The sequence below is a fragment of the Mustelus asterias genome, chromosome 8, assembly GCF_964213995.1.
Source record: "Mustelus asterias chromosome 8, sMusAst1.hap1.1, whole genome shotgun sequence".
Taxonomy (NCBI): Eukaryota; Metazoa; Chordata; class Chondrichthyes; order Carcharhiniformes; family Triakidae; genus Mustelus; species Mustelus asterias.
In genome coordinates this window covers 117,266,648-117,292,299 of record NC_135808.1, presented here as the reverse complement: position 1 = coordinate 117,292,299, position 25,652 = coordinate 117,266,648, and the positions used below count along the sequence as shown (strand labels likewise).

Sequence of the window (25,652 nt, the reverse complement as noted above, 5' to 3'; positions counted from 1 at the left end):
CCCCTCTTCCTCAAAAAAAAATTTCAAATCCCTCTGGCCTCAGTAACAAACATCTTCCTCTCTTTTCTAAAATTCTTGAAAGCGCTGGTTCCCCTCCCAAGGTCTGTGCCTATTTCTCTGGCAGTTCCATATTTGAATTCTACCATTCTACCACTTTATTCCCTTCAGCACCATTTGTGATTGCGGAGAGGTTTTTAAAAAAAAAACGCATGGGATGTGTGTGTCACTGTCAAGATTGCCTTTTATTGCCCGTCCCCCCTGCACAACTGAGTGCTCTGCGAGGCTATTTCTGACAACAGTCAAGAGTCAACCACACTGCTGTCATTCACAGGCCACGCCTGACAGCAATGGCAGATTTCCTTCCCTAAAATAACATTCATGAACTGCATTTTTTTTATCTAAGTCCCATAATTTCATGGTCACCATTATTGAGACTATCTTTTTTTTTAAATGAAAATTCACATTTATTTAATTAACTGAATTTAAATTCCCTAGCTGTTGTGGCGGGGTTTGAACTTGAATTATATGAACCACTGGTCCAGGAACATAACCGAAGTGCCACCATAACCCACAAGTAGAAAGTAGTGCAAAAGCCTGTCCTGATTAATGGATGCGGGAAGCGTCACTTATTCTTTGATCTCATCTTCTTGAATATAGATGAGGGGCATAAAAATGGTAAACAAACATTTAGAATCCCCACAGTGCAGAGAAGGCCATTCGGCCCATCAAGCCTGCACCAACTCTCTGACAGAGTATCTTACCCAGGCCCTCTGCCCCACCCTATGCTTGTAACATGTCATATTTACCATGGCTAATCCATTTAATCTAGACATCTAAGAGGCAACTTAGCATGGCCAATCCACCTAACCTGCACATCTTTGGACAGTGAGAGGAAACCGGAGCACCGGGAGGAAACCCACGCAGATACGGGGAGAATGTGCAAACTCCACACAGACAGTCACGCAAAGCCGGAAATGAATCCAGGTCCCTGGAGCTGTGAGGCAGCAGTGCTAACCACTGTGCCACCCTGAAACATTTGATTTGATTTTCGCTAATTGGACCTACAGGGAGCCAATTGGTCAGGAAGCCTGTAGGGATATGGGAGGAACGGTGGTGGGGGGGATCAGGATATTGAATTCGATGATCAGCCATGATCATAATGAATGGCGGATCAAGTGCAAAGGGCTGAATGGCCTCCTCCTGCTTCTAGTTTCTTTTGTTTTATGTTTCTATGTTTGGGATTAAAGTCCGCCACTCCTTTGCCATTGCAATTTTAATGGGCAAGGGGTTGACCGGATGAGAAGGGATACCAGGGCGACCAGATATGGGGTGGGAGAAGAGGGAGGCAACCTGAGGGGGAAACGGGGGAAGGAAATTGGCAATGGAGGGGAATGTTGATCCGGGAAAGGGGAGGGGAAGTCGTGAAGGGAGTTTGAAGGCCTCAGGGGTGGTAGGCCACCATTTGGGGATCTGGACACAATGGCACCTCGAATAGGCACCTGGATCCAGAGGGTTTCTGCAAAGACACTTACACCACACCCTCCAGAATCCACCAAGCCCTTACTGTGAATAGGTTGCCAGGTTCCCCGCAGCTCAGGAAGCCCAAGCAATAGCAGCAAGAGACCAAATGTTTGTGAAAGTGTGACTTGCAGCCTCATTGGCAAATCTAAATCTGCAAACGCCCTCCTTGAATCTGGTCAATTGTGCACTCATCTTCCAATTTGAGCTAAAATTGGGAAAGGGCTTAAAATTCAGCCCATCGCTACAACTGCAGATCATTCAGCGATGAATGGCAGGGTTATAGTTTATTTTTCATTGTCAAAAGAATATTATAGGACAAACACACAGACGTAGTTGGATATCATCATTTAATTGGCTGTATTTAAGGTGCTTTAGAAACGCACATTGTTGGTGTCGATTTAATCTGATTATATAATTCCAGGGCATGAATATAAAATTGGTATGCCTCTAATAAGAATACTAAGTGAAAGAAATGCAATTTTTCCCTTAATTAATATTATCTAAGTGGAGTTGTTTACCTTCAAATGCATTGATTGGGTCCTTTAAAAAGGTGATCGATAAATACAGCATAAAGAACAAATTGATAGATGCAAGAATGCATGCAAGGGTAGGAAAATACTCTATAGAACACTTTGGTTCCAATCCTTCAGCAACCAAAGAAATACAGTCTATCAGTCATGCTGAATAGTCTAAATTGTCATGTTAATTACCTTTTAGAGATCAAGAAGAAATTTTAAGACCTCTCTCTCGAAAGTTTCACATTTCTGGTCTCCTTTAGATGAAGTTAGTTGTGTAATGAACATTTTATATGGCCAATTGAAAAGAGCAAGATCAATTTTTCTAAATGACAAATGACAAGCCAAATTATTACCAATTTATCAAAGAAAGCCTCTTCTTAAAACCTGACTGTGCTCTGAATGCCATTTTTGCAAGATCAAAGCAGCAGTGTAGCCATTAATTCACAAGAAATGGTTGTTCTGGACATGGGCAGCACGGTGGCACAGTGGTTAGCACTGCTGCTTCACGGCGCCAGGGACCCGGGTTCAATTCCAGCCTCGGGTCACTGTCGGTGCGGAGTTTGCACATTCTCCCCATGTCCGCGTGGGCTTCCTTCAGGTGCTCCGATTTCCTCCCACAGTCCAAAGATGTGTGGGTTAGGTTGATTGGCCATACTAAATTGACACTAGTGTCAGGGGGATTAGCAGGGTAAATATTTGGGGTTATGGGAATAGGGTCTGGGTGGGATTGTGGTCGATGGGCCGAATGGCCTCCTCCTGCACTGTCGGGACTCTATAAAGTTATACCTATTTTGTACCCCTCACCATATACGCGGTTGTTGTATATTTTATATCTCGGAGCTGTACAGAGATGGCGGAGCAGCTTATATATATGTGCAACAGGAATGCATTCATAGTGCATTAAAACGTCTGATCCACAGCTCCAGCTTCCAGCACCTTTTACAGTTTGTTTTACTTATTTTTCTGCATCCAATCCTTGGCTTAACTAATGAACCACAGTGGGCTTAAATAATGAACAAATTCACATAATCAAACAAAGAACAATTAAACTGTTGAACGCTACAACAGCTACTCCCTAAACCCACTCCTGAATCTGCATTGGGTTCCTCTGGCTCTCTGCCTTCCATGATGTGGAGATGCTGGTGTTGGACTGGGGTAAACACAGTAAGAGTTTTAACAACACCAGGTTAAAGTCCAACAGGTTTATTGGGTAGAAAATGCCATTGGCTTTCGGAGCGCTGCTCCTTCGTCAGATGGAGTGGATATCTGCTCTCAAACAAGTTACAGAATACTGATTAGAATGCGAATCTCTACAGCCAACCAGGTCTTAAAGATACAGACAATGTGAGTGGAGGGAGCATTAAGCACAGGTTAAAGAGATGTGTATTGTCTCCAGACAGGACAGCCAGTGAGATTCTGCAAGTCCAGGAGGCAAGCTGTGGGCGTTACTGATAGTGTGACATAAACCCAAGATCTCGGTTTAGGCCGTCCTCATGTGTGCATGGCCAATGGCCAATACACGTCTTTTGGACTGTGGGAGGAAACCGTAGCACCCAGAGGAAACGCACGCAGACACGGGGAAAACGTGCAGTCTCCACACAGACCGTGACCCAAGCAAGGAATCGAACCAAGATCCCTCGCACTGTGAGGCAGCAACGCTAACCACTGTGCCACCGTGCCGCCCAGGATTGTGATGGAATATTCACCACTTGCCTGGATGAGTGCAGCTCCATCGACAATCAAGAAGCTTGACACCATCAAGGCAAAGCAGCCCGCTTGATTGGCATACCTTCCACAAACATTCACTCCCTTATCCACCGATGAACAGTGGTAGCAGTGTGTACCATCTACAAGATGCACTCACCAACGCTCCCTGGGCAGCACCTTCCAAACCCAGAACCACTATCATCTAGAAGGACAAGGGCAGCAGATACATGGGAACACCACCACCGTCCAAACCACTCACCATCTTGATTTAGAAACCGGAGGAGGAAACCCACGCAGACACGGGGAGAACGTGCAGACTCCACACAGACAGTGTCCCAAGCCGGGAATCGAACCCAGGTCCCTGGCGCTGTGAGGCAGCAGTGCTAACCACTGTGCCATCTATGGGAAGACATTGCTGAAAATTCGCCTCTTTGACCAAGCTCCTGCTCTCTCCTTCTAATGCTTCACTGTCCTTTTCTCCCCCAACATCTCTACAAAGTAACTTGAATTTTGTTTTACTATTTTAAATCCTTTATAAATAAGTGCAAGTTGTTGGGAATCCAAATGTCACCAGGTTTTCCTTAAATAAAACCTTAGATAAAGGTTAAAAACAAATTCTATCAAATGTGACTAGAAACGTGCTTAGAATTTATCAAAATCCACCTCTCTCAATACTAAAGTTCAGATTTACAGAGAAACAGGTTTTTGGATGCCCTTACACAAATGCCGCCAATGTGATCTCTCCAAAATTTGCGCCTTTGCCTTCAGGCTTTTATGTGAATCATAGAATTCCTACAGGGCAGAAGGAGACCATCTGGCCCATCCAGTCTGCACTGACTCATCCCCTCCAGGCCCTATCCCCATAACCCCATGTATTTACCCCGCTAATCCCCCTAACCTACATGTCTTGGGACAATTTAGCACGGCCAATCCACCTAACCTACACATCTTTGGACTGTGGGAGGAAACCAGAGCACCCAAAGGAAACCCACACAGACACGGGGTGAACGTGCAACCTCCTCATAGACAGTTACCCAAGGCTGGAATCAAACCCGGGACCCTGGTGTTGTGAGGCAGCAGTGCTAACCACATGTATTTTGTGCTTATCTATTTCTTTTTTCCATTATAAGTAATAGATATGCCTACAGTTTAAGTTGCAAAATCTACTTGTCTTAAGTGCAGAGATATCAATCTCTCTTGCCAGCTGCTTTTGAAGCTATTTGTCATCTTTTTGCTACTTTGGTACATTATTGTGAGCATTTAGACATAAAACAAAATGGAAAAGTTATAATTAGTTGCAAACTACACTGGTAAGCTTTCTTCTTCACTCAACTGACAAGCACCTTGCATTATCATTACACCTTTCTACCATGCTTCAGTAAAAACATCCGAAGAAATACAGGTTGATTCCGAAAGAAAATGATTTCTTAACTTCCCACATGACACCTTGTTTCCAGAATAGTTTTCAGAGATTCAGAACCCAATTGTAACTGTCTACACATCAGCATAATGTTTTTAAAGCTTATTTAATGAAACCCATCAGGACTGGAAGATTGCTGCGAGTTATTTGCCCAGACCATAACCGTTCTTGTTAATCATGCATTTAAAATTAGATTTTGTTCTCCACATCTCTTCATTAGCGAAATCTTTAATCTTATACTAAATGTCATGGAAAACTGATGAAGTTTCCCAATGATCACGTCCACATGATATACTGCACAAAGGAACCCAATTTAACAAGATGCTATGTCACTGTAAGTGTTTAAAGACAAAAAAAAAGCAATGTGCATGTGGTGCACCACAGTTATGCCTTAAACACAAAACACGCTCCAAGACTAGTGCAAAAGGGTAATGTGAAGCTACAGGCCAAGAAATTGACTCGGGCTGGCAGGGAACTGGGAACGAGTCTGACGAACATGTGAAATAGCAGCAGGAGTAGGCCCTGTAGCCCCTTGAGCCTGCTCCGCCATTCAGTAAGACCATGGCTGATCTGTTCATGTTTGGAGTTCCACACGTTCTCACCAACGCCTCTACTTTCTCAGGAGGCTAAGGAAATTCAGCATGTCCGCCACGACTCTCGCCAATTTTTGCAGATGCACCATAGAAGGCATCCTTTCCGAATGTATCACAGCTTGGCATGGCTCCTGCTCTGACCAAGACCACAAGAAACTACAAAGGGCTGTGAACATAGCCCTGTCCATCACGTAAACCAGCCTCACATCCATTGACTCCATCTACACTTCCCGCTTATCCTCACTTCTACCAAGACCGCAAGAGACTACAAAGAGTTGTGAACATAACCCATCCATCACGCAAACCAGCCTCCCATCCACTGACTTTGTCTACACTTCCTGCTGCCTCGGGAAAGCAGCCAGCATAATTAAGGATCCCACGCACCTCGGACATACTCTTTTCTACCTTCTTCTGTCAGGAAAAAGATACAAAAGTCTGAGAATACGCACAAACCGGCTCAAGAACAGCTTCCCCCCTGCTGCCATCAGACTTTTGAATGCTGCTATTATATATTAAGCTGATCTTTCTCTTCACCCAACCTGTAATTGCAACACTATATTCTGCATCCTATCCTTTCCTTCTCCCCTATGTACTCCATGAACAGTATGTTTTGTATAGTGTTCAAGAAACAATACTTTTCATTGTGTCCCAGTGGATATGACAATAATAAATCAAGTCAAATTCTTGTCGACCTCCTTAAAAATATTCAATTACCCCCCACTTCTACCACCTTCTGAGGCAGAGAATTCCAAAGTCACAAAATCCTCTGAGCAAAATAATTTCTCCTCATCTCTGTTTTACAAGAGCGACCCCTAATTTTAAAACAATGCCCGTTAGTTTTGGACACACCACAAGAGGAAAAATCCTTCCCCACATCACCTTGTCAATACCATTCAGGATCTTAGAGACTTCAATCAAGACACCCCCCACTCTTCCAAGCTCTAGTGGAAACAAACCCAGCCTCTCCAACCTATCCTCATAAGACAACGTGCTCACTCCAGGTAGCAATCTAGTCTTGCACAGGAATGAGCAGGCATTTTCCCCTCACATGACCCCATTATTGGGCATTGGCCAGGTTTGCATGTTAATGTAGACACTTGCTGGCCATCCCTTAACAAATCAGCAGGGTAGCACAGTGGTTAGTTCCAGGGTCCAGGGTTCGATTCCCGGCTCGGGTCACTGTCTGTGTGGAGTTTGCACATTCTCCTCGTGTCTGCGTGGGTTTCCTCCGGGTGCTCCAGTTTCCTCCCACAGTCCAAAGATGTGCGGGTTAGGTTGATTGGCCAGGTTAAAAATTGCCCCTTAGTGTCCTGAGATGCGTAGGTTAGAGGGATTAGCGGGTAAATATGTGGGGGTAGGGCCTGGGTGGGATTGTGGTCGGTGCAGACTCGATGGGCCGAATGGCCTCCTTCTGCACTGTAGGGTTTCTATGATTTCTATGAAATCGCTAATGAAGAGAATTCCAATTTTGGGCCATTTCTTTGCAACCATCGGGCAAGTCCTCAGAGAAGGAGGTGCAGCAATATGGAAAGGGTACAGACCAGGAGCTGCTAACACTGTGATCCCAGTAGGCCTGCTCTTCCTGATACTACATTCTAGTCTGTATGTTCTTACAAAATTTACCTGCTGCTGGAACCTGGCAGCTCTCTCTCTCTAACAATCACTGATGAGGCTATATAGAAACATAGAAACATAGAAGATAGGAGCAGGAGGAGGCCATTTGGCCCTTCGCGCCTGCTCCGCCATTCATCACGATCATGGCTGATCGTCCAACTCAGCAGCCTAATCCTGCTTTCTCCCCATAACCTTTGATCCCATTCGCCCCAAGTGCTATATCCAGCCACCTCTTGAATACATTCAATGTTTTGGCATCAACTACTTCCTGTGGTAATGAATTCCACAGGCTCACCACTCTTTGGGTGAAGAAATGTCTCCTCACCTCCGTACTAAATGGTCTACCCTGAATCCTCAGTCTGTGATCTCTGGTTCTGGACACACTCACCATCAGGAATATCCTCCCTGCATCTACCCTATCTCGTCCTGTTAGAATTTTATAAGTGTCTATGAGATTCCCCTCTCAATCATCTGAAATTCAGTGAAAACAATCCTAACCTAGTCAATCTCTCCTCATACATCAGTCCCGCCATCCCTGGAATCAGCCTGGTAAACATTTGCTGCACTCCCTTGAGAGCAAGAACATCCTCCCTCAGAAAAGGAGACCAAAATTGCACACAATATTCTTGGTAATTCTTGACTATGGCCAGAATTTGCACACAGACAGAGAGGCTCTATCCAGATATCCCATCTCCCAAACCCAGCCTCTGCCACTTTTGCAAAGAAGGGAATGAGCAGGTTCTATGTTGAATACCTGTGCTTCATGGGGGCAGTTGCCCATATAAAACAACGGCTACTACCCCCTATTGATGTGTGCTTTCAGTGAGGTAGGTGTCCAAAACCTGAAGTCTACACGGTAGACCTAGTAGTAGCAGGTCTGAACCTTGTGGAGTCATTTTGGAGGGGTACAGTACCCTTTTGGATATAGTGCTAGGACACATTTGGAAAAGGTCAGAAGCCCTTTGGTAAAGATAAGGTATTCATTTTGAAATATACAATATCCCTTTAGCAGAAGTAATGTATTCTTTTGGAGAGGACAGGTACCTTTTGGCAGAGGTCATGTACCCTTTGAGAGAGGTAAGGCGCTGTATGCGAGAGGACAAGTGCCATTTTGGATTGTTAAAACCAGACATGAATATGCATGAAAAGCGCATAGACACAATGGAACTGCTACCGCTGTCAAGGAACCGCCAAGCTGTCAAAGAACTGTCTAAATTCATTGAAATTGTCAAAACTGCAAATAGGTTTGACACTACAAGGATTTAAAGTTTAAAAAAAAGTGAGGATTAAGAACAAAATCAGTGCTTGCTATTTGATGGTCTGTTGACATAAGACTGAGAGGTATCATGATGCTGCATATTTGATTTTACAACCTAACATTATCACAGTGGAGTGCCTGTTAAGTGAACAGTTTGATTGACAGCTTCAAGTGGTCATATAATAGAAATGTTAGTTTTAGTAGAAGATTAAGCACTTAAGTGGAATGTTTGTTTCCAAAAGAGATTAGCTGAAGGAATTTCTATGTATTGAATGCTTTTATTTTATCAATAAGATAGGTTTATTTAACATAGTGACAACATCAACAGGCAATTTTATTTCATGTTAGATTGGCTCCTGAGGTTTGACCATGGTGGATATTAGGTGAGTTGGCATGGTGGGGGTAAGGGAAAAGGGCGGTGTGTGGGGGCAGAAGTTGACACTCGGTTGACATAGGGGCTATGAAGGACCATGGAAATGAGTGGTGGCATGGGTTAGCATAGTGCATGAGGTCCATAGGTTGTCATGGAGGGGATGGAGTTCCACAAGGGTGGGTACAGAGGCACAAGGTGGCATGGATGGGGCATAAGGAGTATGTGGGTTGAGGATTGAGGGCTGGAGGGATGTTTTTGTTTTATTGTTTTTTTCCCCTCAATCTTTCACACAGTGCCAGTGCACAGTGGTAGCACCTCCAGCCTGCCTGCCTCCACACACATTCAAGGGGCCCAACTTCTCATCCAGCCGCCCCCCCCAACTACCATCACATCCCCCCCCAACCTTTCCACCCTCACTTCCAGGCCTCTTTATCCTGGGCTGGGTTAATGAAGCCTGGAAATATTCCAACTCCGCTCACCTACCCAGCAGTGAATATCTGGGCCAATACTTTACTGAGCACAGCTGGTCTATGACCAGCTATATCCATGGCAAGCCAATGTGTCAGAGGTGGATGTAGAACCTGACTTGGTCCCTTTGCATCTGCAAATAAGCCAGCCATGATTAAAATGAATGGCAGAACAGGCTCAAAGGGCTGAATGGCCTACTCCTGCTCCTATTTCTTACGTTCTTATGTTCCTGGTCAAGGACAAGCCCCCAGGATATTGACAATAGTGGATTCAGTGATGCTTTTGAATGCCAAGGGTCTATGGTTAAATTCTCTTTTGTTGGACTTGGCCACTTCCAGGCAATTGTAAGGTGTGAATGTTAGTTGCCACTCAACCCAAGGCTGAATGATACCCAGATCTTGCTGCAAATGGGCACAAACTCCTTCAGTACCTGAAGAGTCACGAATGTTGTACATCAATGGATATGCCCACTTCTGACCTTATGATGGAAAGAATGTAATTGATGAAGCAGCAGCAGATGTTTGGGCCCAGGACACTGGCCTAAAGAGCTCCAACAGCATTGTGTGGGAGGAAATGATTGGCTCCCAACAACCACAAACCCTTTTCTTTGTGCTAGGTATGACTCCAATTAATGGAATGTTTTCTCTGTGGGTTCAATTTTGCTAGGGCTCCCTGATTCCACACTCAATCAAATTGATGTCCAGGGCAGTCAGTCGCACCTCACCTCTAGAATTTAGCTCTTTTGACCATGTTTGAACCAAAGCTGTAAGGAGGTCGGGAGCTGAGGGGTCATGGCTGAATCCAAAGAGAGCATCAATGAGTTCTTATTGTGGAAGTGCCTCATGTTGCCTACACCTTCCATCACTTTGCTGATTACCAAGAGTAGTCTGTTGGGGTGGTAATTGGCTGGGTTGGATTTGTCCTGCTTTTGGCAGCCATCATTGCTAAATATGGTGACAAGATCAGGTGGAAGTTAAACTTTTTAATCGACTGAACAGATTGTCAAACCGGCAAGCAAATGGAAAAACAAAGACATTAGAGGTTTACAAGTCACTAACTTTAGAATGCACATCGACCAATTTGTGGAACCAACCAACGAGGCAATTGACAGTACAAGAGGTAGAGAACAAGCTTTGAACTTTGGGGCAGAAGTGAGAAACAGAAGCCAGCTCTGTTTCTGCATCAGAAACCCGCCTCTGATGGGAAATTGGTTGCAGTTCAGATTTTCATTGGGGTGAACCCTAATTGGCATAGAGATGGGCTTCCTCTCTAATTCGAGCCATTGAGGGCAGGAATGGAGGTGGGTCAGGTGAAGTGGCGACTCAATCAGACATCCACGGCAGCCATCACTGAGGCTGCTGGCTGTCCTGGGAGATGGCGCCAAAGCTTCCCACCGGACCAAGGGAAAGTAAAATGTCACAAAGGAGCCAGAGGCTTGGTATCCAGAAGGGAAGGCAGATAGTTCCTCATCCTGGAGTCGCAGTCTCCTTCAGCACTGGTTCTCAATCATATCCTCATAACTTCACCACTACCAGTAGATCCTTTACTCAAGGTAGTGTCTCCATCTCCTTTATGTTCTTCTTCCCTTCTCCTCTGACCTCCTGATGTCAGGCGATCTGCCCTTCCTGTTTCCCCTCAACACCCAATGGCCTTGATCTCCGAGGATGCAGCATCCAATTCCATTTGCAGCCTTCCTGGTGCTCAGGTGGAGTGCAAACAGCCTTGCCCAATGTTTTGATGCCCGTGCGATGCCAGGAGGTGGGGGGGAGTGCACAACCCCCTAAAGTTCTTAGTGCTGTCCCCTTCCCCTGAGATGGGCTGCTGCAACTTTAGCTTTGAAGGGTTAAGCCCTTTCACCTAAGAGCACGAACACTTACGTCTTTTAAACTTGCCTGGCCTCCATGACTCATCTTGACGTGGTCCTTGCCACCCTCAGCTAGCCTACAGCAGACGGCTGCTTAACACCAGTCATCTCAAGGAAAATCCAAAACTTTATGAGGATGGATTTTTAACCAGCCCTCTTGATGTAAATTGGGCTTGAAAAAGATCTGTGCTTCACTCACCCCCCTCACAAAAAATTGGTGATGCGGAAAACAGAGGTGGCCTACCCAGACACGCCGCGATGATGCTGCCGATGTTCCAGGCCACCTGCCTCCATTTTGGCCCGATCCAGGCCTCGGAAATTCAGTGCTTGGATTGACTAAAGTGATCTATTCTAGCCTTGAATATTTCTATGTAACTAGATGCAGCTCACAGAGCCTAATGAGTATAAATGAGCCCTCCGCATTTTTAATAGCCCTCATTAAAGCTACATAAAAATGCATAGCTAATGAATAAAACAAATGTTTTATTCATTCGTCATGTATTATTTGCATCCAACAATAAAGAAGCATAAGAAATAGGATTTGCTCCACTCATGAACACCTTTCTAACTCATTACTTCATCATTTGCCAAATAACTCTGATATATCAAAACCCTCAATTGGATGTCATTTGTGATATCACTGGCAAGTAAATGACTTACACACAATCAACACTCATCTCATTCACTACGTGCTGTCCCTATATAGAGTTACGCTTCACAGTGACTGGGTCTACAAACTCGCTGATCAATCTGTGACCGGAATCTTACCAACATGACCACCACTGGAATCGGAGTGGGCGAGCATAGCAAGATTCGCTAACCTCGGGTGGGATTTTACGGTTTCAGGCCGTAAAATCCCGCCCTGTACGTCTGTGTGACTCATCTGCTTAGGAAGAATAGTTACCTCATAGGCCATTCGGCCCTTCGAGTCTGCTCCGCCATTCATTTTGATCATAGCTGATCATCGAATTCAAAATCCTGATTCTCCCCCTCCGCCCGCCATGTCCCATGATCCTTTTAGCCCCAAGAGCGATAGAAACATAGAAACTAGAACTGTATATTTTAATAAAACCATTAGATTTTAATGCTTTCCTCAAAAGAAATTTGACAAACAACATTCTTAGAATGCGAAAATCATTTTCCACATCAATTAAAATGCATATTCGGGCTGGATCTTCAGAAGTGCGCAGATGAAAAATAACACTATTTTCTTGGAAGGGAAATCGAAATGGCTCCAATAATCTAATTGCTGCTGCTTTCAAAGGATTACAGTTGCCAGAGGCTTGAAACCTCAATGTATTCTCTCGCTGGGATTTTTTAGATTATAAAAAAAATTTTTTTTGCGAAACTTGTTTTAAAATTAATTTGAAAGAAGCTATTTACATTGTGTTCCACAACGCAGCAATTAATTCAAATCCTACTGGCAGATATGTCGCTCAACTCTTAAAATGAAGCAGAATAAAGTTTGGCTTGGAGCTATCTTTAGGGTCACAGTTTACGCACGCATTTCAGAAGATCTGGGAAACAACAATAACTCGTTAACACGAATGCCCATAATAAGATAAATTGTCACTAGGGACTCTTGTTAGTTGTATTGGGGGCTGTATTTTAGCGCCAACTTAATTCAAACTTCAAGCGCAATGGGTCCAAATCACTGGTAGACCCATTCCAATCACAAAATCATACTAACATTCATTTGGGTCATGGCTGACCATCAAACTCAATAAAATGGGTGCACCATTTTTCCACCTCTGGCTTTTCCTCTCTGCTCCCGCCCCCTTTTCCTTGAACACCTCTCCCTCATTGGCTCATTGTAATAAATCTTCAGAGGCAAAAGTCCCTTCACCAAAATCCCTTTATTTACAAACTCTAACAGCAGTACACAGAGTGCTATCAATCAGCAGTCTACCTTCCGTAGTGCCAGAGGAACTGACACTCCCGGTTAAACACAAGGAAAAGACTCTGATTGGCTCATCAATTGACTCCTTAAACAGGGAGTTCATATTCCAATAGGCCAACCTCAATGGCCTGATTGAAATCATCACGCTCACCAACTCTCAACTTTATTCCCTCCTCAGTTTCCTCTTTCTGTCTCTCCTCCTCAGTCTCTCCTTCCACTGCAGACTGAACAGTTCGATGCTTTCAAACCATTCTTTTGCGCCACTGGACTCCAATTGGCCATTGGATCTGCATTTTCAAAATCCCAATATATGATGTGCCAACGGGCCTTGGTTTACCACCGACTCGACAACTCAATAACCCTGTGCTGGTTGGCACATCGATCTTCCCCCAATTTTGCAGCCTTGTGCCCATTCTGACCCACTCCTCGATGTAAATCAGTGGCCCTCTCAAAAAACATGAATGCTGCACCAGCAATAGAACAACACAAAGCTTTTGGCTCATTTGCCCCCACCTTTCTGTGTCAGCAGCCCTTAACCAACTCCCAAATCTAGCCCGGCCACTTGTTGTACTTTTGCACCTAGAGACTGATCTGCTGATTGGCTCTCACAACAGAGTTTTTTTAAAAATTCATTCATGGCCATAACTGGAAAGGCTAACACATGTTGCCCATCCCCAACTGCCCTTGAACCGGGTGGCTCACTGGGTCATTTCAGAGGGCTATCAAAAGTCAACCACATGGCGTCTGGAGTCACATGTAGACCAGACCAGGTAAAGATGGGCAGATTTCCTTCCCTGAAGATCATGAAAGAACCAGATGGCTTTCCTCCAACAATTGATGGTAGTTCCATGGACACCATGACTATGACTAGATTTTAATTCTAAATTTATTAATTGAATTCAAATTCTATCAGCGACCGTGGTTGGGATTTGAACCCATGCTCTCAGGATTACTGGTCAGCTGACATTACCACAATGCCACCAACTCCCTCTTTGAGTGAGGCACATTCTAGTTTAATAAAAAAATATGCATTTAGTAACATAACGCAAGGTTCCAAAAGTATTAATAACACATTGCGTCTCATCCTTCGATTCAGCACTCCCATTTCTTGGACGACTGTTGGTAATAATTTTGTTATTATCATTTACAACTCCTCTTGATCTATATTTTGTTTCTCTCCTATCCCCTTTTGCCTTGCGCCATCATCCCTTTCCAGCTTTCTACCCTATCACAAACCTCCCCTTTGTTATTTTTCTTCCTCTCCCTGTTCCAGCTTTTCCCTACCTCCGAACCAGCCTCAGAAGGCAAATGCTATGTTAGCATTCATTCTGAGAGGACGAGAATACAAGAGCAGGGATGTACTGCTGAGGCTCTATAAGGTGCTGGTCAGACCACATTCGAAATATTGTGAGCAATTTTGGGCCCCATATCTAAGGAAGGATGTGTTGGCCTTGGATAGGGTCCAGAGGAGGTTCACGAGAGTGATCTCAGGAATGAAAGGCTTGGCGTATGAGGAGCGTTTGAGGACTCTGGGTCTGTACTCGATCGATGGAGTTTAGAAGGATGAGGGGGGATCTCATTGAAACCCACAGAATGCTGAAAGGCCTGGATAGAGTGGACGTGGAGAAGATGTTTCCATTAGTAGGAGAGACCAGGATCAGAGGGCACAGCCTCAGAGTAAAGGAATGACCCTTTAGAACTGAGATGAGGAGGAATTTCTACAGCCAGAGGATGGTGAATCTGTGGAATTCATTGCCACAGAAGGCTGTAGAGGCCAGGTCACTGAGTATATTTAAGACAGATAGATAGATTCTTGACTGGTAAGGAAATCAAAATATGGGGAAAAGGCGGGAGAATGGGGTTGAGAAAGATAGCTTCCATGACCGAATGGTGGGCTGAATGGCCTAATTCTGCTCCTGTATCTTATAGCATTGTGGTCTAAAGCCTGTTACATCTCTACCCTGCTCAGTTCCGAGGAACAGCGATCAACCTAAATTTCTTTCTATCTCTGTCTCGCTGAGTAGCTTCAGGATTTTCTGTTTTTATTTCAGATTTCCATCATCCACAGTCATTTGCTTTTATATGTTGCAGCGGGGTTTGTCTAAACGTGGATCTTAACGGAGTTAGTGAGAAACTAATACAGCAGCCCTGGGTGAAGATGCTGGGTGCAGGGGCAAGGACAAAACAGCAGTACCTTGCACTGACGCTACATGCTCAGCGTAGCTTGGAAGCTGATGTGACTGATTTAATTCCGAAACTAAATCATGACGGGCACTAAGATTAGCTTGAGCTTTTCAATGTTCACATTTTCTCAAGTTTGAACCCTTCTGTCCTCTGGGTGATTTCAAAAATTACAAGCATGTACACACTTGAATCCGGCTAAGTGCTTGTCAATATGTGAGTATAATAGACCCTGCAGTGGTGCTTTTTAATATAACATGTTTTTAGGTGCGCTTTCCATCCATCTGGTTGAGGGAAGTCAAGTAATAGGAAAGAAAGCTGGGTGAGTAATCCTGTTTAGAGTCGTATTCCCCACCGTATCAGTTTGACATTTCTATTTCCTACATCAACTAACAGAGTTGTGCACATCTGAATCTAGTTCAACTCTGCATGATAGTCCCTCGTTTACTCGAGACTTTTCTGATGATGTCCTTGAAATTCAGATTGGCAATTTGGAGTGGCTAAATATAACTTGAGCTTTCCGCTCGCTTATTTGATTCCGAGTGTCAATGATTTTCTGGTACCAATCACTTTAAAGTTCAACCACAGGAGTAACAACATCGGACACTGGACTTGCAGACAGTTCACAGTTTGATTTTTTCTGTGCATGCTGATTTGCGATCAGGTCCTGTCTGCACTAGTTTAACGTAGCCATGAACCCATTTAAAACAAAACAAGCTCGCGACTGGGTTAGAATAGCAAAGACTGGGATTTAACATCAACATCTAAATAAGTCCAGTAAACATCTCACAAGGAGGAATTTAAATCTACCATAGTTAAGGGGATTAGGTTGATCGAACAAGAACAAAGAACAAAAAAAAGTACAGCACAGGAAGAGGCCCATCAGCCCTCCAAGCCTGGGCCGATCATGATGCCCTAACTAAACTACAAAATGCCTTCTGCCCTTACTCGGTCCATATCCCTCTATTCACTTCCTATTCATGTACCCATCCAGATACCTCTTAAACGTTGCTAATGCACCTGCTTCCACCACCTCCTCTGGCAGCACGTTCCAGGAACCCACCACTCTCTGCTTGAAACACTTTCCCCCCTCACCTTGAACCTGCGCTCCCTTGTAATTGACACTTCCACCCTGGGAAAAAGCCTCTGATTATCCACCTTGTCTATGCCTCATAATTTTGTAGACCTCTATCAGGTCTCTCCTCAACCTCCATCTTTCCAGTGCAAACAATCCTAGTTTATTCAACCTCTCCTCATAGTCAACACCGTCAAGACCAGGCAACATCCTGATTGGTCATATTAAATTGCCTTTACTGTCAGGGGGATTAGCAGGGTAAATATGTGGGGTTTCTGGGAAAAGGGCCGGAGTGGGGTTGTTGTCGGTGCAGACTCGATGGGCTGAATGGCCTCTTTTTGGGTTCGATTCCCATCTTGGGTCACTGTAGGAATTCTATGATATTTCAGATTTAGTTGCATTCTGAATGACTACTTAAATTAATATATTTTTCAACTTCAAAACTTGGCAGACAAATGAATTATAACGCACAATTAGAGTGAGGAGGGAGGAAAAAATAAGTAGGAAATGTGGGAAGACCATTGTTGGCCAGATCTTATCGTCAATGACGATTAAATGGTGCCAGTCACATTTGACCACAGATCGCCTGCAGATATTTGCACTGGAAGTTGTGGCAATTAGAAATCATTCTGGTGCAGTGCTCACGACAGGGGATCCGAGAGCTGTGTTAACAGAGAGAGCTAAGGATATATGAACTTAACCAATCAGACTGAAGAATTATTACGGAGGCATTCGGAGTCTGATCCACAAAGTATAAGTTGGAATATTTAATCCAATGTGAAATCACGTACAGAAAGTGAAATAAACAGAGGGAAAGATGGAGTTAAGAAATAAAAGGCATAGAAAGAAAAAGTTACATAAAATTACCAACAATAATTAGAATTTGAAGGAATAAGACTCCACACTTGTAAAAGTTCATTTCAATGATGGAGAACTTGTTTGGGCAGTAATTAAGACTTTTCTGGTCAGGTTTATTTAAGTTTAAGTTTATCAGTGTCATAAGTAGCCCTACATTAACACTTCAATGAAGTTACTATGAAAGTCCCCTGGTCACCACATTCCGGCGCCTGTTCGGGTACACGGAGGGAGAATTTAGCATGGCCAATGCACCTAACCAGCACGTCTTTTGGACTATGGGAGGAAACCGGAGCCCCCGGAGGAAACCAATGCAGACACAGGGAGAGCTTGCAGACTCCACACAGACAGACAGTGACCCAAGATGGGAATCGAACCCAGATCCCTGGTGCTGTGAGGCAGCAGTGCTAACCACTCTGCCACCGTGCCACCTACTCTGCCAAATACTGTGTTACAATACATATACATTAAATAAGGTAAAGGCAAAGTCACCGTAGTCCCAGATGACCATAAGCTGCTCTCCCCTTTGAGGGGGAAGAGCTAACTGGTTGTGATTTAACCTGAGGGTCACCACACCTCAGGCGAGGTGCAAAGTTGAGAAGGCGGAGCCTTCATTGATAACGTGAGCCTGTATGGGAATTGAATCTGCACTGTTGGCGTCGCTCTGCACTACAAACCAGCCGTCCAGCCAACTGAGCTAACTGACCCCCTATTGAGCAACGCCAACAGCATGGGTTTAATTCCGGCTGAGTTTATTCATGAAGGCCCTGTATTCTCAACCTTGCCCCTCGTCTGTGATGTGGTGACCTTGAGGTTAAATGACCATCAGACACAATTTATGGTCATCTGGGATTATGGTGACTTTACTGTATACACACACATGGGAAGGCACGGTGGCACTGTGGTTAGCACTGCTGCCTCACAGCATCAGCTCCAGGGTCCTGGGTTCGATTCCCGGCTCGGGTCACTGTCTGTGTGGAGTTTGCACATTCTCCTTGTGTCTGCGTGGGTTTCCTCCGGGTGCTCCGGTTTCCTCCCACAGTCCAAAGATGAGCAGGTTAGGTTGATTGGCCAGGTTAAAAATTGCCCCATAGAGTCCTGAGATGCGTAGGTTAGAGGGATTAGCGGGTAAATATGTGAGGGTAGGGCCTGGGTGGGATTGTGGTCGGTGCAGACTCGATGGGCCGAATGGCCTCCTTCTGCACTGTAGGGTTTCTATGATTTCTATGATCAGGGATCCGGATTCAATACTGGCCTCGGATCACTGACTGTGTGGAGTTTGCACATTCTCCCTGTGTCTGCGTGGGTTTCCTCTGGGTGCTCCGGTTTCCTCTCACAGTCCAAACATGTGTGGGTTAGGTTGATTGGCCATGCTAAATTGACCCTCGTGTCAGGGGATTAGCAGGGTAAATATGTGGGGTTATGGGAATAGGGTCTGCGTGGGACTGTGGTTGGTGCAGCCTCGATGGGCTGAATGGCCTCCTTCTGCACTGTAGGGATTCTGTGATTCTACGACACACACACACACACTTATCTTAAACAAAAGAAAATCACAAGTAATCACTGTAATTTAATATTTCAGCAGCATAACTGACAGAAACATTATATTTGCATCTGGGATGTACTTACTGAGCAATTATTATTAGCATTTCGTTTCCAATGAATTTTATTGGCCTTTGTTGCTGCTGTCGATCGCAGAGATGCACAAGTCTTCACACGTGGATTAAGCGTGAGTATATTCTATTAAAAACCAAATGTTTATGTTAGCAGGGTTTTCCATTTTAAAGGCTGCAAAGTTCATGTACAAATTAACTCCATTCATTCAGAAAGTAAACTCCTGCTGTCTCCTTAAATAGTAAGAGTAGTTTTACAATTACATTTTAAAAATAACATTAGAAACAAAGACATTTCAAGCAATCGCAACGTCAATTGTCTCCAAAGGTTTATTTCGAATTCTCGGGTACTGGAATCGCTTTCGTAAGAGATTTTAAAAAAATAAAATAAAATTTATGACTTCTGTTTAAATGCTTTGAGATAATTGGTATCTACAGATGATCGTGCATGGCTGTTCATAACTCTACAAAATGAACCTAGTGTCTGACAACGAGAAGTCAATGATGAAGTTGCCCCAAAAGATGAAGTATTGGAAGTTATTTCACAGTAAAAATCAATTTTTATTAATGGACATATAATTCATCTGTACAAGAGGGGATGACTAGAAAAATATAGCAGCGACAGAACAAATATTTCTAGATGGAGAATTGAAATCCCTCCACCTGAGGCTATGATGGTTAATGTCCTTCACAAGGATGGCAGAACCCCAGCATTCACAGAATCGCGACTGTACAAAAGGCCCATCGAGCCTGCACCAATTCTCTCTGACAGACTACCTTAGCCAGGCCCTTTCCCCCACCCTAAATGCTGCCCCAAGCGCCCGGGACCCGAGTTTGATTCCTGGCTTGGGTCACTCTCTGTGCGGAGTCTGCACATTCTCCCTGTGTCTGCGTGGGTTTCCTCCGGGTGTTCCGGTTTCCTCCCACTGTCCAAAAGACATGCTGGTTAGGTGATTGGCCATGCTAAGTTCTCCCTCAGTGTACCCGAACAGGCGCTGGAGTGTGGCGACTAGGGGATTTTCACAGGAACTTCATTGCAGTGTTAATATAAGCCTACTTGTGACTAATAAATAAATAAACGAATAAATAAATAAGACTGCCCATGCCCCAAGTGCTAGGTCTCCAGCTCAGTCTCCATCTAACCTTCGCATCTTGGGATACTAAGGGGCAATCTAGCATGGCCAATCCATCTCACCCGCACATCTTTGGAAGTGGGAGGAAACTGAAGCACCTGGGGGAAACCCACGCAGACACGGGGAGAGCATGCAAACTCCAGACAGACAGTCACCCAAGGCCAGGATTGAACCTGGGTCACTGGCGCTGTGAGGCAGCAGTGTTAACCAATGTGCCACCATGCCACTCACATTCAGAGGGCACTGAGGAGGAAGGAGGGGCAAGAAAGCAATGGAGACCATACCCATCAACCACAAAGACAAAGCTACCTGGAGATGACCATGAACTACTGCCACAGAAGACTGCGACAGTCCAGGCAGATGGACAGTGACATCAGTGCCCTCATCACCCAATATCTCGCTCCTTGCGGCATTGGTCACTTTGCCCTGTGAGTGCCCATCAATATCACTGTTGTTCTGAACTTCTTCACTTCCGTCCCCTTCTAAGCATCTACTATGAACATAGTGGCATTTCAATAACAGCTGCACACCACTGTACCTTGCTGGTTATTGATGCCCTCTTTGCCAGGGCTGGCCGGGACATTCATTTCATGACAGAAATGACCTCCTTGAGAAAGAGGGCCGTGGGTTTTTGCTGGAATTTCTCAGGTACATGGCACTATCAATGGAATGCACATAGCCATCAAGGTACCCAGAAACTAACCTGCCTGATTCAGTAACAGGAAAAAGACTCGCACTTCATAGAATCATAGAAACCCTACATTGAGCATTCGGCCCATCGAATCGGCACCGACATATTTACCCTGCTAATCGCCCTGACACTAAGAGGCAATTTAGCATGACCAACCCACCTAACCTGCACATCTTTGGACTGTGGGAGCAAACCCACACAGACATGGGGAGAACATGCAAACTCGACACAGACAGTGACCCAAGCCAGGAATCGAACCTGGGTCCCGGGTGCTGTGAGGCAGCAGTGTTAATCATTGTGCTACTGTGGTGCCCTCAACGCCCAACTGGTCTGAGACCACAAGTGCTTCCAACATTTGTGCTTGCCTTCTTGGCAGCTGCCATGACTCCTTCATCCTCCACCAGGCCAAGTCAGATCTACATACCAAGTCTCCAAAGTGTGTGGATGGATCCTAGGGGATAAGGGAAATCATATGAAGAGATGGTTGTGGACCCCTCTACAGTAGCCCCAGGTAGAGGCACGGAGGAGATGAAACCAGAGCCAGCTAATCAGCAGGACAGACGCTGTGCAGGCCACCTGGATTCTGAAGATCCAATTCTAGACCAATCAGGTGGCACCCTGCAAGAACCTCCTGCAAGGGTCTCGGTTGTGGTGGTCTGCTGCCTTCTCAATAACATGGCCCTCCAGAGACCTGTGGACATTGAAGGTGGCAAAGTCCTAAAAGGAGGGAGCTTATCGCGAGAAGGGCGATGATGTTGAATAGAGGGCTGTCCCGAGGAGGTGGCATCTTCCTACCACCCTCTGGGAAGTGGACCTCCTCCACTCCCTCACAACCTCCAGCAATAGCTCCAGGTCAGTATCAATGAAGGAAGGGACAGTGGCACAGTGGTTAGCACTGCTGCCCCAAGCGCCAGGGACCCGAGTTTGATTCCCCGCTTGGGTCACTCTCTGTGCGGAGTCTGCACATTCTCCCTGTGTCTGCGTGGGTTTCCTCCGGGTGTTCCAGTTTCCTCCCACTGTCCAAAAGATGTGCTGGTTAGGTGCATTGGCCATGCTAAGTTCTCCCTCAGTGTACCCGAACAGGCGTTGGAGTGTGGCGACTCGGGGATTTTCACAGGAACTTCATTGCAGTGTTAATATAAGCCTACTTGTGACTAATAAATAAATAAACTAATAAATAAATAAGACTGCCCTGCCCCAAGTGCTCGGTCTCCAGCTCTCATGTTACACCTCACTTCCCCCTGGTGCTTGGCCATACAATCGACAGATCATTCCTTCTGGGAAACAAGCAGCCTCGATGATGGTGCTGAGGGTACTCCAACCTGACTGAACTCCATTTCTGCCCCCATTGGCTCTAGGTGGCCAGGAATCCTGTCTCCATATCAAATTGTGCAGAGGTGATGGCCTAGTGGTATTTTCACTGGACTTTTAATTATTATCACTGGATTATTAATCTAGAAACTCAGTTAATTTTCTGGGGACCCAAGTTCGAATCCCACCATGGCAGCTAGTAGAATTTGAATTCAATAAAAAATATCTGGAATAATGAATCTATTGCTGACCATGAAACCATCGTTTAAAGTTTATTTATTAGTGTCGCAAGTAAGCTTACATTATCAGTGCAATGAGGTTACTATGAAGATTACTAGTGTCCTTTAGGGAAGGAAATCTGCCATCCTGGTCTGGCCTACATGTGAGTCCAGAACCACAGCAATGTGGTTGACTCTCAACTGCCCTCTGGCAATTAGGAATGGGCACTAAATGCTGGCTAGCCAGCGATGCCCATGTCCCACGAATGAATAAAAAAAAGTAAGGGTTTCCCACTGTGAAAACCAGGACTTCAAGTTCCCTTTGGAGGCAGAGCTTTGACCTGAAAATAGGCCCGGCTCCTGTCCTCCACCTAAATTCAGCCCCTGAACCCTGACTCAATTATATTGACAATTTGGTACTGGTGTGAAGTAGCAATGGTTGCAGATGGACAAAAAGAAAAGAGTGGCAATCTGACGCAGGAGTCAAGTTGGCAGTCTTACTTCCAAGCGCATTGATCAAAAGTTTCAGATAACTTCCCCTGTGGATATTCACACCTCATCTCCTTGGCTCAGCTGCTGCACAGTACTGGCCATTTGGAAAGCCATATTTTAAAAGCCGTTAAACCTCCTGGGAAATTTATCAACTTACTTTGATTCTTTAATGTTATGGCAGAAACTGTGTTCCTGCCTGTGCTCGTATAACATTAAAAATGAGCTGTCTGGGGAAACAGACCTCTGCACATATACTCAAGCACCATACTCAGCGAGTTTAATGTAATGTGTGCTGAACAGTGCAACTCAGGCTTGCTGGCTGAACAACATACTACACAACATGCTGTTCTGAGACCGATATATGCAGTATAACTTGAGCCTATAAGAGCCTTTATTCATGATAGCTTCAGAAGAGTTGAATGGTCCAATTCCCAGTATATAAATTATTGCATTCTTCAGTTTTTGTTTTCCATACAGTGGCACAGTGGCTAGCACTGCTGCCTCACAGCGCCAGGGACCAGGGTTCGATTCCCAGCTTGGGTCACTGTCTGTGCGGAGTTTGCACATTCTCCCCGTGTCTGCGTGGGTTTCCTCCGGGTGCTTCTGTTTCCTCCCACACTCCAAAGATGTGCAGGTTAGGTGGATTGGCCATTCTAAATTGGCCCTTAGTGTCAGGCAGACTAGTTAGGGTAAATACATGGGGTTAGGGGATAGGGTTGAGATTGCGGCCGGTGCAGACTCGATGGGCCGAATGGCCTCCTTCTGCACTGTGAGATTCTATAAAAGTGGCTTGAACAGCACCTCTTCAAGGTATCTAGTTTTCACCACAAAAATATTCACAGCACCTAATCTGTGACGAACGCCAAAGACCTACATTTATATAGCACCTTTGACACAGCTAAACAATCTAAGGCGCAATGAGATATGAGGACAAATGACCAAAAGCTTGGTCCAAGAGGTCAATTTAAGGAACTTCCTAAAAGGAGCAGAGGGGTTTCAGGAGGGAATTCACAGCTTGTCCCCTGGGAGCTGAAGGGGACAAGGATATGGAGAGATTTAAGGATGACAATTTTAAAATGTATAGAATGTATGTTGGGGTTTGGGGTGCATACTGCTCCTTGAAGAGTGGGGATCAGGTGGCCCCTAGGTGATCAGCTCCTCCCAGTGTGCAACCTGGCTGTGCAGTCTTAAATCTGACTGTGAGGCTTGTGTGGCTGTGTGGAGTCTGCACGTTCTCCCCGTGTCTGCGTGGGTTTCCTCCAGATGCTTCAGTTTCCTCTCTCAGTCCGAAAGACCTGCTGGTTAGGTGAATTGGCCATGCTAAATTCTCCCTCAGTGTACCCGAACAGGCACCAGTGTGTGGCGACTGGTGATTTTCACAGTAACTTTACTGCAGTGTTAATGTAAGCCTACTTGTGACACTAATAAATAAACTTAAACACTTAAACAGTGCACACCTGCAATAAAGAGCTCCCAGAGTTACCACGGCGACCTCATGGTTCTTAAGGCACCATTAGGTGCTAGGTGCATACCTAACAGAGGTGAAGTAAATGTAGGTCCGTGAGTACAGGGACTGAGGGATGAACAGGACTGGATGCAAGTTAAGAACGGCACATCAGACATGTTCAAACTTAGGCAGGGCGGAAGGTGGCAAGTTGGTCACCATGACAACGGAGCCAACGACAGAGAATCAAACTTTCTCGTCACTCATTTACCTTTGGATGTTAGGATTAATATCAGTTCCGGTATTTATGATTTAATATGGAATCATAGAATCCCGATGGTAGGAGGCCATTCAGCCCATCGAGTCTGCACCGACTGTTTGACAGAACATCTTACCCAGGCCCTATTCCCACGTCCCCACACATTTCCCAGGGCTAATCCTCATAACCTATACATATTTGGACACTAAGGGGACATTTAGCATGGCTCATCCCCCTGACGTACACATCTTTGGAGTGTGGGAGGAAACTAGAGCACCCAGAGGAAACCCACGCAGACAAGGGGAGGACATGCAAACTCCACACAGATGGTCACCCAAGACCAGAATTGAAACCAGATCCCTGGCGTTGTGAGGCAGCAGTGCTAACCACTGTGCCACCCAAGTAGTATAGAAGAAAATTGCCATTTTTTAGAAAACCGGTCAGAAAAACAAAATTTAATAAATATTTTAGGGTTTGCTTCACAGGCTATTTGACAAGATATGAGCACATCCTCACATCTGAGTAGCCAGTTCACGTTTGAGCCCATGATGGAGTCCAGTAGCATTAGAAATTAAACTGAGCTCTTGCTTTTCCTTTTCAGTTTGACATAAACAACCTCTATTTAAGGAGGAGGAAGGGAGTTCCTCAATCTTATATCTCACGTTTATCCTTCATGCGACTAAAACAGGTCGCCTGGCCACAACATCTCATTGCTGGGGCATTGCTGTGCGAAGACTGGCTGTGACCCTATCTCCTAACAGGGCTGCCAGCTGGACATCGCTGCAGAACCTCTGATTGGGCCTCCTGCTTCCCTGGTCCGCCCAGCATCCTGAATTAGACAAGGCCCTGAGAGATGAATTCTTAATTGACAATCCCCGGGAAGATCGTGAGCGATGGCTAATTCCGGGTTTCCAGCCCGGAATTGAGCCCAATGTTGGATCATGACAGAAGCAAGAAAATCCAGCTCTAACGACTCAAATCCCATTGCGGTAGTTGGAAAGTTTGAATTCAGTTTTACCAAAAATGCTGGAAGTAAAATCTAGTAATGGTAACTGTTATTAAACTGGCATAAAAATGGCACGGTGGCACAGTGGTTAGCACTGCGGCACAGTGGTTAGCACTGCGGCCTCACAGCTCCAGAGAC

At 45.1% G+C, this 25,652-nt stretch overlaps 1 protein-coding gene across 1 annotated transcript in view; it reads right to left on the bottom strand.

The window, feature by feature from the left end:
- Positions 1-25,652, bottom strand: part of LOC144497479 (dihydropyrimidine dehydrogenase [NADP(+)]-like) — a 760,900-nt gene that overhangs the window by 617,587 nt on the left and 117,661 nt on the right. Inside the window, exon 2 of the mRNA XM_078218814.1 lies at positions 18,977-19,087. Within this exon, the coding sequence (XP_078074940.1) occupies positions 18,977-19,087 (111 nt within the window). The remainder of the gene's footprint in view (positions 1-18,976; positions 19,088-25,652) is intronic.